Here is a 20283-nt window from a genome sequence, read left to right on the forward strand (position 1 = left end):
AACCCAATCCAAAAATGGGTAGAAGACCTAAATAGACATTTCTCCAAAGAAGACATACAGATGGCCAAGAAGCACATGAAAAGCTGCACAACATCACTAATTTTTAGAGAAATGCAAACAAAAACTACAATGAGGTATCACCTCACACACCAGTTAGAATGGGCATCATCAGAAAATCTACAAACAACAAATGCTGGAAAGGGTGTGGAGAAAAGGGAACCCTCTTGCACTGTTGGGGGGAATGTAAACTGATACAGCCACTATGGAGAATGGTATGGAGGTTCCTTAAAAAACTAAAAATAGAATTACCATACGATCCAGCAATCCCACTACTGGGCATATACCGAGAGAAAACTACAATTCAGAAAGACACATGCACCCCAATATTCATTGCAGCACTATTTACAATAGCCAGGTCATGGAAGCAACCTAAATGCCCATCGACAGAGGAATGGATAAAGAAGATGTGGTACATATATGCAATGGAATATTACTCAACCGTAAAAAGGAACGAAATTGGGTCATTTGTTGAGTCGTGGATGGATGTAGAGACTGTCATACAGAGTGAAGTAAGTCAGAAAAACAGATATCGTATATTAACGCACATATGTGGAACCTAGAAAAATGGTACAGATGAACTGGTTTTCAGGGCAGAAATTGAGAGACAGATGTAGAGAACTAACGTGTGGACACCAAGGGTGGAAACACCGCGGGGGTGGTGGTGGTGGTGGTGTGATGAATTGGGAGATTGGGTTTGACATGTATATACTGATGTGTATAAAATTGATGACTGATAAGAACCTGCTATATATATAAAAAAAAGAGATGCTCCAGTTTCCCAGTGTAGGTCCTTAGAAATATCAGCTAGGGAGTGACTCTGTTCTTTAAACACGACTCTACTCTGGTCCATGCCCTGGGCCTAGCCAAGGGACGTTAGCATTTCTGGTGCTTAGCTGGTCTAGTCATCTGTGAGATCTGTATCATGTCATCTTACAGAGAGTTAGGAATGGCTTTTTTGTAGATTGAAAGTTAAAAGGAGCCACAGCCCACCATATTTAGAATAGAGCAAATGAGAAAACACTAGGTGTTAGGAAAAAAAAAGCAAGGCCTGGAATTTCCCTTTGACAATGTAATGGGCATTTTTATAACGGGATGGAATTGACCTACTAGTTTTGCTACCCTTCACTTTCAGTAAAGATTTGGGATATCAGTTTTAGAATAGATCTTCATTCATTGAGGAAAGGTTTCCAATGAAAACTCAGTTACTCTGACCTCTTCTGACTTTTGGTCATCTATTTATATTGATCATTTTTATATGTCACAGAATCATCTAGGGATGACCAAAAATGATTTTTAGTTGCTTTATTTACTAATTCCTTATGGAAGATTGAAATCAGTAACTGTAATAACCCTAAACTTTTTTAGTTTAAAAATTTTAAGATCAGCATTCCTTGTATTATACATAATTACAGTTCTAGGTATTCTAAGCCAAATGTTGATGTTTATTTTCATTGGCAACAGTTTTCCCTGTTACCTGTCTTCTTTCAGAGGATGGAGGTTAGGAGGCCCAAAGTACTTTTTGACTTTTCCTCACTGTGTAGAATAGAAAAGGGGAGCAGGTTGATGATGTCAGATACGATAGAGTTCGTGGTGGGGAATATCATACCCAAATACTACTGCACCAGATTAGACCAAGGAATTGTAGAGATGTCAATCAAAGTGTGGAATGAGACAGCACAGTGCAAGAGGTGTCAAGCTGGGGAACAGGGGATCAAGTCTGGCTCGGCAGCCAGGTCACATATCCAGAGTTGGAGTGGATCAGTACTGTACCAGCAGTATACTGCTGATACTTTGGTAAGTAGAAGAACCACCTTTGAGTGCTTAGTTCATGAATGTGGAAACTTAAACTGTCAATACATGTCTCTCTTATTCGAAAACCGAGTAAGCGTTATGCCATAGTTTCATTTTAAGTTGATGGAGTCGTAATGGTAGGATGCTTGGGAGTTTGAGTGTGCTGTTGATAGCTGAGAGTCCTGTGTCATGGCTGTTACTAGGAATGATTCTTTTTCATGTCTCTTAAAATACTTTCTACCCATCTTAATTGCTAAATTACAATGTTCTGATTAGTTACAGCAGCTTATTTTAAAACCCGTACTATTTTCATCCTGAATTTGAGAACATAAGATTTGGTCTTTGAAGTATAGTTCCAGATTTACTGATTTAATATAATTTTTATTAACTTGACAAAATGATGGCACAGTTGGGATTCATTCTGAATAGTAGTCCTTGATCTGAAAGTGTTTCATATTTTTGTGAGCTATTAAAAACATAAGACTTTGCTTATAAGAAAGGCCTTTCTTAGAACAATCCTGAATCTTGGAGTCCATGTAGAACTTTTAGCATTATCCTGTCTTTGATGTTTAGTGATAGGGATTGAATTGTCCAGCTTGGGTCTCAAGTATATACTATCAGTTTTGAAGCTATAAATCTAGGACTCACCAGAACGTTAGAACATTAATCCAGCAAATTGAGCCCATCGAAGACTCCATTTCTGAAAAAGTCATATCGCTTCTGCTCTCAGGGTCCCCAGTCAATCACTCAAATATAAACATTACTAGCTACAATGCACAGAGAAAATACTACCTCATTTAATCTAGATGTTCATTTACAGTAAGCCCTTTTTCTAGAATTGGGCAAAATGTCAAAATGATCAGTTTAAGTATGTGCTACAGTTCTTGCCTCTAACTGGAGGTGCTAATAAACAGTGAAATCAGATAAGGTAGGTTTTTTCCAAAAATACTTCTAAAAAATTGAAATCAAAGTCAATGATGTAAAACACATATAGGAACTAAGCATGTAATATAAATCAGTGAAGCAAGCCATGAGTTTGTTTTATAATGGAATAATTCTTTTTTAGACACATTTTATTTTCATACTTAATGTGGGAATATTTACTTACACTCATTTACTTTCTCCCTTTTGTCTGTGCTGTTTTCCCACATTGGTGGGTTTTCTCAGCTCCTCTCTAAGAAAAGCGGAGCAGCACAGAGCCCCTTAATAAATAGCCACTGACTTGATCTCAGGGCCATGGAGACCTGAGAGAGAGATGGGGAGAGACCTCATTCCCTAGGTAAGGCGGACATCACTACTCAGCTCCAACTAATCATCACCACAGAGGGAAGACGGTAAGTCTGAAATGTTCATGTGAAATCTCCCTAGATGTTGGCAATTAAAATAGTTTGGTGTCCTTTGCTTATATTTTCCTTTCATAGAACTAAAATTTTTAAAAATTAATTTGGCTAGCTAAATACTGCACACATATTTTAAATTCAGGCTTCCGAATACTGTGTGACCAAATTCACTTGAAGAAAAAAATTTACTTGATTAAGATAGAAACCATCACCTTTGAAAACAAGTTATGTAGTTGGTACACTTTGGAACACACAAATAAGTGCAGACATGGACTAATACTTTAAGTTGAATACAGTGATGTTACTGCAGCCATTCATGCATCTGTCCAGTGGAGAAAATGTGGAGGTATAGGCCTGTGTTGTCACACCTTTTATAGAATTCCACATCTGCACAAGTTTTTAGTTTATAATTACAGTTGTTAATATCATAAAAGAATACATCATTCTACCTTTTTTGCATGTTTTTTTTTTGGTTTTCTTTGTCTTTTTAAAGCAGAGGACAAAACGTCAAACGCAGTTTTGTTCAGAGATGCCCAGTTTAGTAGTTTTTGCTGGTTAAATTTCCAAGGTAATTGCTTAAGTGTCTTACAGAATTTGCCGTCATTTTATAGGTTTATGCTTTTCAAGACACCTGGGTAGGTACATACTTTCATATTACTAAAGGATTGGGGTTTTTTGTTTGTTTTTTGTTTTGCGGTAGGCGGGCCTCTCACTGTTGTGGCCTCTCCCGCCGCGGAGCACAGGCTCCGGACGCGCAGGCTCAGCGGCCGTGGCTCACGGGCCCAGCCGCTCCGCGGCATGTGGGCTCTTCCCAGACTGGGGCACGAACCCGTGTCCCCTGCATCGGCAGGCGGACTCTCAACCACTGCGCCACCAGGGAAGCCTAAGGATTGGTTTTTGATGTAATCATGTTAACTATGATTCAGATAAGCTGCATAGGTTGAGGGATTATTTGGCCTTGTCCAAGAAGCAAGGCATATATGCATGGTAAATAGGAGCTCAAGATTATAGCTTACTTTTCTACTGCTATGTCTTATTGAAATAAAAATGTTAAAGCATATAAGCATGATTAAGGATATTGTATTTATAAAAATAATTCCAAAGCAAAATTTAAGAAAATATAAGCACATGTAAGCTTGTCAGCCACCTGACTCCCTAAATTTTACATCCCACCCACCTCCTTGAGATGATACTGAAAGGAGATTGGGTCAGAATGGCATTAGAACCTCTTTGGGGAACATTCCCAGTTCTGATTGCTTTCGAGTGATTGCTTCTTAAGTGAAAGATTCCCATTCCATCTGATACCTGTCTTTGCCTGCTCATTTAGTTCTGAGTTAATAACCCTGCTGCTCACGCTCTTACCAGTTGGTCTTTGCTATTGACTTCATAAAGGCAGCGGGATGCTTTCTCAGCGTCTACTATGTGACACATAGTAAGTGCTCAATGAATAAAGAATCCTTTACTCTTTGCTTGACTAATAATTGGAAGTAATTCCCAGACGATTTTTTAATAACCTCTTTTCACTTCTGTTGTTACTTTCTTGCTGCATAAGAGGAATGTGTTTCTCTAGTAAGGATTTTTTTTTTCTCTCAAGTAACAATATCATCTTTGAGGCTGAGGAAACAAAGTAATTTCCACTGACTTACTACTTATCAGTGGACTTACAGAATCAATTTACTTTGGTCTGACTTTAAAGGCATCTGACTCTTTCCCCAGGACACAAATTTTTAAAATACTTGTGCCAGATGCAACCTATTAAAAAAGTAAGGCAAATTATTTAACCACATCTGTATCACCTTGTTAATAATAGCTTAAGTAAAAAGTTGGACTGCATGCCTCCTATTTGTAATAGTGGACCCAAGGGAGAGTGGATTGCCTGAGAGTGAGGAGAGGACAGGATGGTTGAGGACGGGCACAGGGTGGCTCCCAGGAGTCTTGGGAAACTGCTGCTGGTCGGTAATATTGCCTCAGGGAGAGATGACCTCACTGGGAGGTAGCTGAGTTGTGCACATAGGAAAGTGTCGTCCCCAGGCTACACATTCATTTCCCCAAAACACAACGTGGAAGCAGAGGAGCCCTGGACTCCTGAAGCAGAGGACTTCAGGAGACTGTGGGGCTTTGACGCTAGTCATCAGTATGGACCAAAGATAGGAAATCTTACCTGCCAATCCTATGAAATAGAGATTCTGATTCAATTAGGTTGATTTTTTAAAAAAATATTTATTTTTAGCTGTGTTGGGTCTTCGTTGCTGCGCCGGGCTTTCTCTAGTTGTGGAGAGTGGGGGCTATTCTTCGTTGCAGTGCGCGGGCTTCTCATTGCGGTGGCTTCTCTTGTTGTAGAGCACGGGCTCTAGGCGCACGGGCTTTAGTAGTTGTGGCTCACGGGCTCTAGAGCACAGGCTTGGTAGTTGTGGTGCACAGGCTTAGCTGCTCCACGGCATGTGGGATCTTCCCTGACCAGGGATCAAACCTGTGTCCCCTGCATTGGCAGGCGGATTCTTACCCACTACGCCACCAGGGAAGCCCCAATTAGGTTGATTTTTAAAACATGACTTCTTTTGGTACACTAAAGTTTACTGCTACAAATTTATATCAGTATGCTGAATCTGATTTCCCCGAATTTATAAATGTAATAGCCTTTTTGCCAAATAGGCATATTAAGTCCCTAAAACACTGATTGGGTAACATTACTCTAAATCCCATGCGGTATCCTAAAACTATTTTTCAAACATTAACATGTTTTCAAAGAAACAGTTTTTCATGGACCCAAAGGATACCTCAGTTTGAAAAATACTGACTTCAAAGTCTTATTCTGTAAAAGGTCTTAAAATTGAAAATTCTTATTGTAAAAGAGCTGTGTGTTTATAACTGGTAACAGTTTTTTAAAATGTCATGAAAATAAAAAGTACACCCTAGAAATTCTTGCACAACTCATACTAGTGGGATTGGATCTGCAGTCACTATTATAATGATAGTTTCGTAAACTAGACACTAGTCATTTTGCTTCCCAAAATGACTTTGTTCTTAATGTGATTTAAAACTGGATTTTCTTTTATTAAGTTGGGATGACAATGGCTCTGGAAATTATGTTCATGAGGACATACTTTGGGAATTGGGAGAGTTTGGCCTGGACAAGGGACATGATAGGGATACGTGATAGCCTTTGAACTATCTGAAAACTGCCATCAAGTGGAAGAAGAATTCACCTGTGCCCTCAAAAGACAGTTTGCACAAAAAGGGGAAATTTCAGTAAAACAGTCTGCTAAATATGATTTTCTAACAGAACTGTTCATAAATGGCTGCTTGGGAAGGAGTAAGCTTCTCATCACTTTTTTTTCAAGCAGAGGCCAGAAAACATCTGTTAGAGATGATGTCTAGGGGATTTCTCTTGCCTTTTCAATTAAGATTTTTTTTCCTTTTTATCCAGCTTATTCAGTATTACATCTTATGTTTTCAGCAATTATAAATCACATAGTTAATTCTCCCCTAAGAATTGTCTTCTCTGGAAGATTACTGACTAACCTTTTTGGAAGCTTTCAGACACTATAGTGTGTAATGCCTCCTAGAGGAGCTGAAGTTCAATTTCAGATTATCCTTGAACATGATCTAAATTTTGATCCTTACTCTTCATTATTATATTAATAGAGAACCATGTTTCCATCTGACAACATTACAAAAAAGACTAATATACCGTTCCTAATTCTCAACCTACTGTCATTAGGTTAGATTTCTAGGCAGTGAGATCTCTGAAACCATCTTTTAACTGGACCCTTCTATAGCATTTAAAGATGCTTGGTTTTAAGGATATAAATTAAGATTCTCATGGCATGTAGGAGTCCGATTAGTCCTACTTTTCGTGATCCTTAGCAAGTTTAATTTAAAAACCTAATAAAATAATAACGGCAATGAACTGTGATGCCTGGGTGCCACACTGTGCCAGGGACTGTTCTAAACCTTTTACACTTATTAACCTAATCCTTGAAACAACCGAGTAGGAAACCGAGGCACAGAAAGGTTTCTAATTCACCTGTATCACACAGCTGTGTGGTAGAGCTGGTATAGAAATCTGTATGGTTGGTTCTGGAGCCCATGCTCTTGGCCATTATGTTCTACTGCCTCTCAAGGTTTGGGGGAAGGGGTGACTATTTCAGAACACCATGGGTCAGCACTCGCACCATTTTTGGCACGTGGTCATTCAGGATTCACTGGAGCGGTTCCATTATATATTGGGTTCTTCTACCATTGAAATCGAATCTCTCCATTTGTACTCTATTATATTCCCTTCTGTCCTCCAAGTCTTGCTCTTCTAAGGGTTTTGTTTGTTTGATTGGTTTTGGTTTTATTGTTTTTTTCTGTTTTCAATCTTCGACATTCTTTAGAGTTGAAGAATGAAATAGTACTGCCACTTTTTTTTTTTTCCAGCATAATACCGGACTCTCCACCAGCATTTAAATGTCAAATCATCCCTGCCCATCCTAAACAACAAAATCCTCCCTTCTGTCTGTGACCCTCTCTCATCCCCTTCTTGAGTTGCCTCCATTCTGCCCCCCATTTCTCAAGCTATTCCAATCTAGCGTTTAAGCTCGTTGACCCAGTAAAACTGCTCTCACCAGTTCTCCATGACATTTTTACTAATTTCAACATGTTAGTCTTCTTAGCTTGCCTTTGGGAAGCCTGCAACTTGGCTGCCCACTCTCCCTGCACCCCTCTTTTCCCTTGGCTTTGTGACATCCTCTCGCCAGGTTTTCCTTCTTACTTCTCTGGCCCTTCCTCCCCAGTCTCTTCAGGTGTCTATTTGACTCTGTCACGGATTTGCTGTGCTCTCACTACAGGATTGCCCTGTTTCTTTCATCCATTTGTGTAGCTTTTTTCCCCCTCTATATGTAGGTGGCTTGCAAATTTCCAGCCCAGAGTTCTCTCCTGAGCCTCAGACCCCATATATTTAGGTGCTATAGTTGATCTCACTTGCATAGCTTACAAGGGACCTCAGCATGTACAGATGTGAACTACTGCCCCTTACCCCTTACACACACAGAGACACACACACATATGCGCAATCTTCTTCAACTCCTCTGTTTCCTTTCTTAGGGAATGGTCTCACTGTCTACCCAGCTGCCCAAAGCAGAAATCATTTTCAGACACTTCCTTTTCCCTCACTAACTCCAATTCCTCCCTGTCCCCCTCTGTCAAGTACCCTTATTTTAGTTCAGGCCACCACATGTATCCTCAATGGACTACTCTGAGAGCCGCCTAAATGGGCTCTCTGCTTCTAGTTCTGCCACCTTACACCCCCAAAGTGATCTTCCTAGAGCGTGATCTTTTCACTCTTGCTGAAGTCACTGAATGTCTACAGTTTGCCTTTAGGCTTAAGTCCAAACTCCCCCTTGACTAGGACTCACTCAGTTTTATCTTTTGCCACTTTTTTTCTCCTTAGTAAGTTCCAGTCAACTTTAAACTTAAAATCCTTTAAGTTTATTGAAAGGGTAATATATGCCCTCTCTCACTCTGGGCCTTCAATGCATATTTTTCCCTCTTCTGGAATATTACCAATACTCCCGATGACCTGGCTAATGTCTACTAAATTTTCCAGGTCCCAGCTTCAGTGTAACTACTGTGAAATCTACTACACCCTGCCCCCTAGCTAGACTAGGTCAGATATCCCTAGTATATATGCTATATATATATTTGCATGTCAGGAATACATACACATACAATATATATATAGCATGTCATGGCATTTGTGAAGCTTTACTTGTAGAGATGGCAGGGATTTGGTTTGTGCTGCTTACTGTTGTCTGTCTCCCCAGTAGAGGGCATAGTGCGTGGCACATAGCAGGTTTGAAATAAATATTTGTTAAGTGAGAACATACTGCCTCTTTGAACAGCACATTCTTTGAGCGCCTAATTACTTAGGAGGTTCTTCTTTCAGTTGAGCAACACCTTGTCACTTCTGTTTATTGGTTCTATTTCTGTACCCTTGGGAACACACAGGGCAATCATTAGACTATCTTTTTATTTTTTTTTAAAGTTGTACCCCACTTATAGTTATTATGAAATATTGGCTATATTCCCTGTGTTGTACAGTATATCCTTGTAGTTTATTTTATATGTAGTAGTTTGTACCTCTTAATGCCCTACCCCTACCTTGCTCTCCTCCCATTCCCTTTACCCACTGGTAACCACTAGTTTGTTCTCTGTATCTGTGAGTCTGTTTCCTTTTTGTTATATTCACTAGTTTGTTTTAATTTTTAGATTCTACATGGAAGTGATAACATACAGTGTTTATCTTCTCTGACTTATTTCACTAAGCATAATACCTTCCAAGTCCATCTATGTTGTTGCAAACGGCAAAATTTCATTTTCTTTTTATTGCTGAGTAGTATTTCATCGTATATATATTCCACATCTTTACCTATTCATCTGTTGATGGACACTTAGGTTGCTTCCTTATCTTGGCTATTGTAAATAATGCTGCTGTGTACATTGGGGTGCATGTATCTTTTCAACTTAGTGTTTTTGTTTTTTCTAGATATGTACCCAGGAGTGGAATTGCTGGGTCATATGATAGTTCTATTTTTAGTTTTAGTTTTCCACATTGGCTGCACCAATTTACATTCCCACCAGCAGCATACAAGGGTTCCCTTTTCTTCACATCCTCGCCAGCATTTGTTGTGCTCTTTTCAATGCTAGCCATTCTTTTTTTGTTTGTTTTCAATCTTTATTGGAGTATAATTGCTTCACAATACTGTGCTATTTTCTGTTGCACAACAAAGCAAATCAGCCATATGCATACATATGTCCCCATATCCCCTCCCTCTTGAGCCTCCCTCCCATCCTCCCTATCCCACCCCTCTAGGTCATTGCAGAGCACCGAGCCGATCTCCCTGTGCTATGCTGCTGCTTCCCACCACCTAACTGTTTTACATTTGGTTGTGTATATATGTCCATGCCACTCTCACTTCGCCCAAGCTTCCCCTCCCACCCCGTGTCCTCAAGTCCATTCTCTATGTCTGCCTCTTTATTTCTGCCCAGCAACTAGGCTCATCAGTACCTTTTTTTTTTTTGATTCCATATATCTGTTTTAGCACACGGTATTTGTTTTTCTCTTTCTGACTTACTTCACTCTGTATTACAGACTCTAGGTCCATCTACCTCACTACAAATAACTCAATTTCGTTCCTTTTTATGGCTAATAATTCCATTGTATATATGTGCCACATCTTCTTTATGCATTCATCTGTTGATGGACACTTAGGTTGCTTCCATGTCCTGGCTGTTGTAAATAGTGCTGCAGTGAACATTGTGGTACATGACTCTTTTTGAATTATGGTTTTCTCAGGGTATATGCCCAGTAGTGGGATTGCTGGGTTGTATGGTAGCTCTATTTTTATTTTTTTAAGGAACCTCCTTACTATTCTCCATAGTGGCTGTATCAATTTACATTCCCACCAGCAGTGCAAGAGGGTTCCCTTTTCTCCACACCCTCTCTCCAGCATTTACTATTTGTAGATTTTTTGATGATGGCCATTCTGACTGGTGTGAGACGATACCTCATTGTAGTTTTGATTTGCATTTCTTTAATAGTGATGCTGAGCATCTTTTCATGTGCCTCTGGCCATCTGTATGTCTTCCTTGGTGAAATGTCTATTTAGGTCTTCCACCCATTTTTTAACTGGATTGTTTGTTTTATTGATATTGAGCTGCATGAGCTGTTTGTATATTTTGGAGATTAATCCTTTGTTGTTTCATCTGCAAATATTTTCTCTCATTCTGAGGGTTGTCTTTTTGTCTTGTTTATGAGGCTAGCCATTCTAACAGGTGTGATATCTCATTGTGGTTTTGATTTGCATTTCTCTGATGATTAATGATGTTGAGCATCTTTTCATGTGCCTGTTGACCATCTGTATGTCTTGGAAAAATGTCTATTCAGGTCTTCTGCCCATTTTTTTCGTTGTTTTTTTTTAATGTATTTATTTTTATTTATTTATTTATTTTTGGTTGCGTTGGGTCTTTATTGCTGCGCACAGGCTTTCTCTAGTTGTGGCGAGCGGGGGCTACTCTTCGTTGCAGTGTGCAGGCTTCTCATCATGGTGGCTTCTCTTGTTGTGGAGCACAGGCTCTAGGCACGTGGGCTTCAGTAGTTGTGACACTCGGGCTCAGTAGTTGTGGCTCGCGGGCTCTAGAGTGCAGGCTCAGTAGTTGTGGCGCATGGGCTTAGTTGCTCCGCGGCATGTGGGATCTTCCCAGACCAGGGGTTGAACCCGTGTCTCCTGCATTGGCAGGCGGATTCGTAACCACTGTGCCACCAGGGAAGTCCTGGGTTGTTTGTTTTTTTGATGTTGTATGAGCTGCTTATACATTTTGTATTTTTATCAGTTATATCATTTGCAAATATTTTCTGCTGTTCAGTAGTTGTCTTTTCGTTTTGTTTGTGGTTTCCTTTGCTGTGCAAAAGCTTTTAAATTTAATTAGGTCCCATTTGTTTTTTTGCTTTTATTTCCTTTACTTCAGGAGACAGATACAAAAATGTATTGCTACAATTTATGTCAAAAAGCATTCTGCCTGTGTTTTCTTCTAGGAGATTTATGGTTTCTGGTCTTACATTTAGCTGTTTAATACATTTTGAGTTTATTTTTGTATATGGTATTAGAGAATGTTCTCATTTCATTCTTTTACATGTAGCTGTCCTGTTTTCCCAGCACCATTTATTGAAGAGATCGTCTTTTCCCCATTGTATATTTTTGCCTACTTTGTCATAGATTAATTGCATAAGTGTGTGGGTTTATTTCTGGGCTACTTTGTTCCATTGCTATGTGTCTGTTTTTGTGCCAGTACTGTACTGTTTTGACTACTGTAGCTTTGTAGTATAGTCTGAAGTCAGGGACCATAATTCCTCCAGCTCTTTTCTTCTTTCTCAAGATTGTTTGGGTTCTTTGGAGTCTTTTGTGTTTCCATACAAATTTTAAAATTATTTGCTCTATTTCTTTGAAAAATACCCTTGGTATTTTGATAGGGATTGCACTGAACCTGTAGATTGCCCCAGGTAGTATAGTCATTTTAACAATATTAATTCTTCCAACCCATGAACACAGTATATCTTTCCATCTGTTTGTGTTGTCCTTAATTTCTTTTGTCAGTGTCTTATAGATTTCCAAGTACATGTCTTAGGTAGGTTTGTTCCTAGGTATTTTATTCTTTTTGATGCGATTGTAAATGGTATTATTTCCTTAATTTCTCCTTCTGTTTGTTGTTAATATATAGAAATGCAACAGATTTCTCTATATTAATTTTGTACCCTCCAACTTTACTGAATTCATTGATGAGCTCTAGTAGTTTTTTGGTGACATCTTTAGGATTTTCTTCATATAGTGTGATATCTGCAAACAGTGACAATTTTACTGCTTCCTTTCCAATTTGGATTTCTTTTATTTCTTTTTCTTGTCTGATTGATGTGGCTGTGACTGCCAACACTGTTGAATGAAAGTGGTGAGAGTGGGCATACAAGAGTTCCTGATCTTAGCGGAAATGCTTTCAGCTTTTCATCGTTGAGTATGATGTTAGCTGCAGGCTTGTCATATATGGCCTTTATTTTGTTGAGGTATGTTCCCTCTTTGCCCACTTTCTGGAGAGTTTTTATCATAAATGGATGTTGAATTTTGTCTAAAGCTTTTTCTGCATCTGTTGAGATGATCACATGGTTTTTATTCTTCAGTTTGTTAGTGTGGAGTATCACACTGATTGATTTGTGGATATTGAAAAATCTTTGTATCCTTGGAATAAATCTCACTTGATCATGGTATATTATCCTTTTAATTTATTGTTGGATTTGGTTCGCCAATATTTTGTTGAGGATTTTGGCATCTATGTTCATCAGTGATATTGGCCTGTAATTTTCTTTTTTTGATATTTTTATCTGGTTTTGGTATCAGGGTGATGCTGGCCTCATAGAGTGAGTTTGGAAGTGTTCCTTCCTCTGCAACTTTTTGGAATAGTTTTAGAAGGATAGGTGTTAACTCTTATCTGAACGTTTGGTAGAATTCACCTGAGTAGTCATTTGGTCCTGGACTTTTCTTTGTTAGGAGTTTTTTTTCTTTTTTAATATTACTGATTTAATTTCATTACTGGTAATTGGTCTGTTCATGTTTTCTGTTTCTTCCTAGTTCAGCCTTGGGAGACTGTACTTTTTTAGGAATTTGTCCATTTCTTCTAAGTTGTCCATTGTATTGGCATATAGTTGTCCTTAGTAATCTCTTATGATCCTATGTATTTCTGTGGTGTTGGTTGTAACTAATTTTTTGTTTCTGATTTTATTGATTTGGGCCCTCATTTTTCTTGATGAGTCTGAGAAAGATATTTCAATTTTTTTTACCTTTTCCTAGCTCAGGTCTGGGTCACAAGGTGACTGACTGCAGAACCCCGGGGGCCTCGTGGCTAATGCTGGCTCACTGGTGGGTGGAGTCAGGGTCCAGGAGACCCCGTGCATTTGCCCACCCACTGGTGGGTAAAGCCAGGTCCTGGGGCTAGTGCTGGCCTACTGGCGGGCAGAAACAGGTCCTGGAGTCTGGATGCAGGGCCCAGGTGTCCCAGAGCTGGTGTCAGATGGCTGGTGGTTGGGGCTGGTTCCTGACACAGTGGGGTGTGGGGTCTGGGGGATCCTGAAGCTTCTGTTAGCTTGGTAGTGGGTGGGCCAGGTATGTAGAGCTGCGGTTTTCTTTTGGCTGGTGTCTGCCTTCTGGTGGGTAGGGCTAGGTCCTGGGGTCTCTGGCTGGAGAGCCCTAGGGTGTCCCAGGGCTATTGCCTGTGGTCTGCTGTGTAGGGCCGGGCCCTGAGTCCCTCTAGTGGCAGGGCTTTGCACAGAGGGTCTTAAATCAGCCTTTCTCCCTGTGGGTGGGCCTGTGTTCCCATGCAGTTAGTTACTTGACCTGAGGCATCCCAGCACTGGCACCCACAGGCTGTTGAGTGGGGCAGGGCTGGGTCCTGAGGCTGATAAGCTAGAGGGATGGTTCCAAAATGGCACTTGCCAGCACCAGTGTCCACCTGGTAGAACAAGCTCCCCAAAATGACTGCCACCAGTGTCTTGTATCCCCAGGGGAGCTGCAGATGCCTCCTGCCTCTCTGGGAGACTTTTCAAGATCAGCAAGTAGGCGTAACCCAGGCTCCTATCAAATTACTGCTTCTGCCCTGGGTGCCGGAGCAGGTGAGGTTTTGTGTGCACTCTTAGACAGTTGGAGTTACTATTTCCCTCAGCCCTCTGAGACTCCTGAAAGTAAGCCCCACTGGCCTTCAATGTCAAATGCTCTGGGGGCTCATCTTCCCAGTGCAGGACTCCTGGACTGGGGAGCCCAACATGGGGCTCAGACCTCTCACTCCTTTGGGAGAAACTCTGCAATTGTAATTATTCTCCCATTTGTGGGTCGCCCATCTGGAGTTATGAGACTTGTTTGTATCATGACTCCGCCCCTCCTACCCATCTCCTTGGGGTTCCTTTTTATCTTTAGTTGTATATCTTTTCTGGTAGGTTCTGTTTTTTTGCATCAGTGGTTCTGCAAATAGTGATTTTGTTGTGCATGTGAGAGGTGGTGAGTTCAGGATCTTTCTACTCTGCCATCTTGGCTGATCTGATTCATTAGACTATCTTCAAGTGAATTAAGGAATGTGGTCTGGGCTTCTGTTTCACACAGTGTACGGTGCCTAGAACTGAACACTCACCTCAGAGTGGAGTGGGATCACCGCCATACTTACTTGACAGGCAGTCCTTGTAGAAAAGTAGCTTGGGATCATATATGCGCTCATCCCACTGCATGTTCATATTGACAAACCTACATTTCTTTTTTTTTTTTTTATAAATTTTTAAAAAATTTTTGGCTGCATTGGGTCTTCGTTGCTGCACGTGGGTTTTTCTCTAGTTGTGGCGAGTGGGGGCTACTCTTCATTGTGGTGTGTGGGCTTCTCATTGCGGTGGCTTCTCGTTGCAGAGCACGGGCTCTAGGCGTACGGGCTTCAGTAGTTGTGGCTCGCGGGCTCAGTAGTTGTGACACGTGGGCTGTAGAGTGCAGGCTCAGTAGTTGTGGTGCATGGGCGTAGTTGCTCCGCGGCATGTGGGATCTTCCCAGACCAAGGCTCGAACCCGTGTCCCCTGCATTGGCAGACGGGTTCTTAACCACTGGGCCACCAGGGAAGCCCCACATATTGGAGAACTTTTAAATTGCCTTTCTCAAGTACACTGTCTCTGACATTGCTTATATTTATTTATTTACCTAATAATTCTCCTCAACTCCCCCCCAAAATATTTAGTTTTTAGTGATCCATCCAAACAACGTTTTCCAAGATGCTTTAACTACTACCCTTATTTCTTTTTAAAACCTCAAAATACCTAAATAATGAATTCTGTCTGCTGAGTAAGAGCATATGAAGTGATTTATTGAACTGGTTAAGATCCATTATATACAGGTAGAAACCATCAAAATTGTACAGGGAACCATTAAGAATATTGATAAAGACAGTTTTACAGACAAAACGACAACTGGAAAATAGTTTTAACATACACAACATAAAATTATGAAAAAAATGTAGAACACAAATTGTTCTACCAAATAGATTCCAAGGTTATTTAAAAGTCTGCTATGCAAACTTTAAGTTGAAAAATGTGTTCAATGGGGTTACACGGTTTAAAAAAAATTAAGTATAATGTAAAAATTAAGTTGTTTTTTTCCCCACTGCAAATGGGAGAGGAACCAAAACTTTTTACTCCAAATCTATACATTTTGAAAAATAATTTATATGTCTAGCACAAAGAAAATTGAGAATGTTTACAGTTCTGTAAACTATGCCTTTCATGAAATGCAAACTGCATCAGTTTTAACAGTTAAAAATTGTGCAATCAGAAATAGACTGTTCCCTTTAAGGTACAATTGTACCTTCATTGGCTTTATACCTGAGCACCAAAGCTGTAGTTCTAAATGCCGTCTTGGAAAGCTATTCTGAAAATGAGCAAGAAATCAAAACTAGCCTGTTATTATCTGGAGAATTAGGCACCAAGAAGGAGATTATCTCCTTAGAAATGCAGTATTAACAATAGAGAAGGTTCAATTAAGCAGCTGACAGATCTCCTTGTGAACACAGCAAAGGAAATCCACATAGGAGGATCCTCCATAAAGCCCTTTGTCTTCTACCAGGAACTGTCGGAAAACCATTTCTGGCTGTTCTCGCTGCTTTACTATCGTGAGCTAGGAAAAAAAACAACAAGGTAGCTGGTTATAAACATTTTCTGAATGTGGCTAAATTTTGTATCCTTCAATTTCACCAAAATTACATAATGTCCACTGTCTGTGAGGCCTTGGAGGATGACAGGAAAGTGCCTATTATCCAGAGTGGAGAGAGGCAGTGACCCCCAAACAAAAACCAAGACATACAATTAATTATAAGTGGCAACAATGAAACATAAGCCGAGTGCTACGGGAAAGGCTTCACAATGTGGTGACTGTACTGAACCTTAAAGGACAGGGTGGGATTTCCTTAAGGAGGTGGGGGCCGAGCTAGCACTCCATGCGGGGACCACATACAAAAGACACTGTCCTGCCTGGCATGTAAACTAGCCCACACTTCTGAAAGGCAATGGGAGGTAATGCCTTTGGGTTCTGTAGGGAGTGTGATCCAGTGAAGGTGTTTAAGAACAACTGGTTATGGTGCCTAGAATGCACTGGGGGGATGAGGGAAACCAGACAGGAAGCACTTGGAAGCATCTAGGTGGGAGATGATCAGGATCTGAATTAGGCAGTGTAGGTGCAAAGGAAGTGGATGAAAAAGAAAATGTAAAGTTCTTAAACCACTAAAATTAATAAATTCTTCAAGTATTCAAAACAATTTTTACACTGATTACATGTGGAAATGATAATATTTCGGATATACTAGGTTAATAAAATCCATTATCAAAATGGATTTTTTACGTTTGAATTGTGGCTACTACCAAGTATAGAATTGCATGTGCAGCTTGCATTATTGGACAGTGCTGCTCTAGAGGAAGAGGCACATGGAGAAGAACCCAGAAGAGGGTAGTCCGTCATGAATACTCTGAGCCCTTCTACTTACTGACCGCCCCCTTACTCACTCTGTTTCAGGAATTCAGAGCAGATGATCAGAACGGTCAGAATTTGATATCTGTTGAGCCATGAGCGTGGTTAATGGAGCCACACATGCAAATCATTGTCTCCACCTGCCTCCTGTATAATTCAGAAGAGCCAGGGCATCATCTTACTTCCTTTCACGTGCGGAATCACCCAAAGGGCCCGCAGCTACTAGCTTCACGCCAGCTGCAGCGAGGAAGGTTTGTTACATATTGGCTGGGAGGGTCCAGCCCTCCCTACTGCTGCTTTATATAGGCTTTTTTTTTTTTTTTTTTTTTTTATCAAGTAGACTAGTGTTGTCAACATGGCTTGCTTTTTTTCCTTTATGTTATTTTGGCCGGGGCCTTTGGCTGATAAACTCTGAACCAACCCTGAACTAATAATAATAATATAACAACTGCTTGCTACCATTACAAGCCAGCTAATTCCATGTGGCTATGGACACGTGTGATGTCTTGGCTTGTCAGTGCCAAGCCCTGGGAGCTGACACTGGAACAGCTGTGTGGATAGTCATATTCCACTCTGACCTGGGGAAAGAAACTAACCCCTTCATGGAAACATCTCCAAAGGAGTTTAAGGGGTGCATCCTGGTGAGCCTGAAACCAAGGCGATTTTCTCTTTACTTGTGTTGTCTCCACCTTTCCCCAGGTGCCACTAGGATCTCTGCCGTTGTCCATTATTGGCAACAGCAACGTGGGTCCAGCCTCAGTGACACAACTCAGGCTGAGACTGGGCAGAATAAAAACATTGTGGAGGGAAGGATTTGAGACCTTGATTTCCTTAGAATTTAATTTCTCTATGGAAATTAATGGAAGTTCATATTGCTCATCTGTGGGGTATTTTCTAATGCTGCCATTCATTTAGGTTATTTATTTTTTTGGTTTTCATGTGGTACTCACTGTAAAACCTTGTCTGATGAATGCATCTGGCCATGATGTGAAGTGGGAAATAGACTAGGGAGTGAATTTCGGCCTTGGGGGAAACTCAACCGTAAGGTAAAGTAATTAATATCCTGCTCTACCATTTGAGTCTCTACAAAGTTGGACCACCCAGCACTTGTTGGCGGAAGGTCTCAGGGAATTGCATTTATAGAAGTGGGGGGTATGCTATCTTGACACGCTAGTGGTCTTCTCCTCAAGGGGTACACCACACAAATCAGAGGAGAAAACACTGGGATGGATTGGGAATCCATATTTTGTTACCCTCCTTAACATTTCTATAGGGAGGGACATAGCTCTGTAGAGTGGGGGAAGAACAGCAAAATGGTCACTGTTAGTCTCCTTCCCAGCTTCCTGTGTGTCCTCTCCAAGGAATGACTGGCTAATTCACGAGGTCTAAATCTGATATTCTCTGGGCCAGGTTACCAGTGGCCTTACAGAATTATTGTACTTCATAAGCCATTTTCGTCTCTCATTGCCTATTTCACAGGGAACAGATAAAAGGCAGCAGTGATTAGGATGGCCCAGAAGGAGTATGTTGAATGAAAGGAGAAGAGAGCCATGGATATAACTTAAGAGAACAGCAACTCTTTTAAGGGGCAGATGACTAAAGAGAAGCCAAAGGAAAAAGGTCAGTGAGAAAGGAGAAGAATCAGGAGAGTATGATGTTTTGAAATCTAACAGAAGAGAAAAACTGAGGAAAGAAGTAGTATTTGATCTTGTAAATTCCGTAAAGGGATTGAGAATAAAATGTCTTTAGCAATTTGGCAGTTCATAGAAAACTGGAGAGATGGGAATAAGGAACTTTAAGCAGTTTACATAGATGACTTTTCAGGAAGCATGGCAGTAAAACGCCTGCTGTGTTGCTAGTGTTCAATACAAATTTGTGGGATAAAATGAAAGGAAAAGGAAGCAGCAGCTTCAAAGAAGGTAGATTTGAACAGCTTGTAAACTGGAAAGGAGCCAATGGGGAGGGAGTAATCCAGAAAACACAAGAGGAGGAAGAGAGAATTTGGAGCCTGGATGACCACGAGCAGGGCAGGGGTAGAATTTATCAGTAAGGCATTTGATTTAGGTAATCTGGGAACACACTGTGATAGGAATCTTTTTTTTTGTTCCCCCACAAATGTAGGACTGTGCAGACAGTGAGGTCTAAGAGGGCTGATTTTCTGAAAAACTCATTAGCATAGTCTAGAAGGTAGCAGTGCCTTCTGGGTTTGATTTTGCTATCTTTTGACCCTTCCATTTCAGCTTTCTCAATCTTAGTCAATCTTGACTCTTTCAAAGAGATTTAAAGACTCCTTAAATGTGTTTTCATTTCCTTTGTGTGGTCCATTTTCAAAAGTTGGAGAAAAGCATGCAAAACCAAGTGCATTGGACTAAACAGCCAGGGTCAGGCCTGTGTCTGTCGTGACCTAGCTGTGCAACCCTGACCAAGTGAGTGAACTCCTTTGAGCCTCACTTTCGTATCTGCTAAATGGCGATGGGGGGAGCTGAAAGGCTAGGGGTGGACCAGGTATCTCCTAGATTCCCTTAGCTCTCACATCTCTGGATTGTAGATTTTCAAATTCTTTACACAGATGATACCCTGAAAATGTCAAGGATTTTACAAACAACAGATAAGTTTGCCACTGGTACATAAAAAAATCTGATTAAGTGTTCAAGCTAAAATTATTTTATTACACAATTGCTTATATTTTATTTACATATCATATTTGGAGCTTACCCCAGATATTTTAATAACCAAAGCTGACCTGACCTTGATAAGGGGTTACTGGAGCAGGTGGGAGAAAGCAGAGGAGAGGAAAGGGTTTTTTCCCCTGGAAGGAGGGGCTGCTGAGCACGAGGATGATCCCCATGTTTAGTTTGGCCTCTTCTCTGCAAATGGGGTCAGTTGTGGAGATGCAGTTGCTGCTGCTGGGACAAAGGTGGGTCATCCTTGCTGTGCATTCTGAGGACCAGCGGTCTTCAATTTGTGTTTCATAAGACCCTAAGATTTCATTACATGTCTCCAGGGTGTTCAGAGAGTGA

At 40.6% G+C, this 20283-nt stretch overlaps 2 protein-coding genes across 3 annotated transcripts in view; one reads left to right on the forward strand and one right to left on the reverse strand.

Moving 5' to 3' along the window:
• The window catches only part of METTL14 (methyltransferase 14, N6-adenosine-methyltransferase non-catalytic subunit), a 56762-nt gene extending 39443 nt beyond the window's left edge, over nucleotides 1–17319 (forward strand). The window contains exon 12 of the mRNA XM_024119458.3: nucleotides 17309–17319. The gene's annotated coding sequence lies outside the window, so the exon portion shown is untranslated. The remainder of the gene's footprint in view (nucleotides 1–17308) is intronic.
• The window catches only part of SEC24D (SEC24 homolog D, COPII coat complex component), a 112092-nt gene continuing 107714 nt past the window's right edge, over nucleotides 15906–20283 (reverse strand). For both annotated transcript variants that reach the window (XM_007107837.3, XM_007107836.3), the window contains exon 23: nucleotides 15906–16417. In XM_007107837.3, the coding sequence (XP_007107899.1) occupies nucleotides 16277–16417 (141 nt within the window). In that variant the 3' untranslated portion in view covers nucleotides 15906–16276. The remainder of the gene's footprint in view (nucleotides 16418–20283) is intronic.

Source organism: Physeter macrocephalus, chromosome 7, assembly GCF_002837175.3.
Source record: "Physeter macrocephalus isolate SW-GA chromosome 7, ASM283717v5, whole genome shotgun sequence".
NCBI classification, from domain to species: Eukaryota; Metazoa; Chordata; class Mammalia; order Artiodactyla; family Physeteridae; genus Physeter; species Physeter macrocephalus.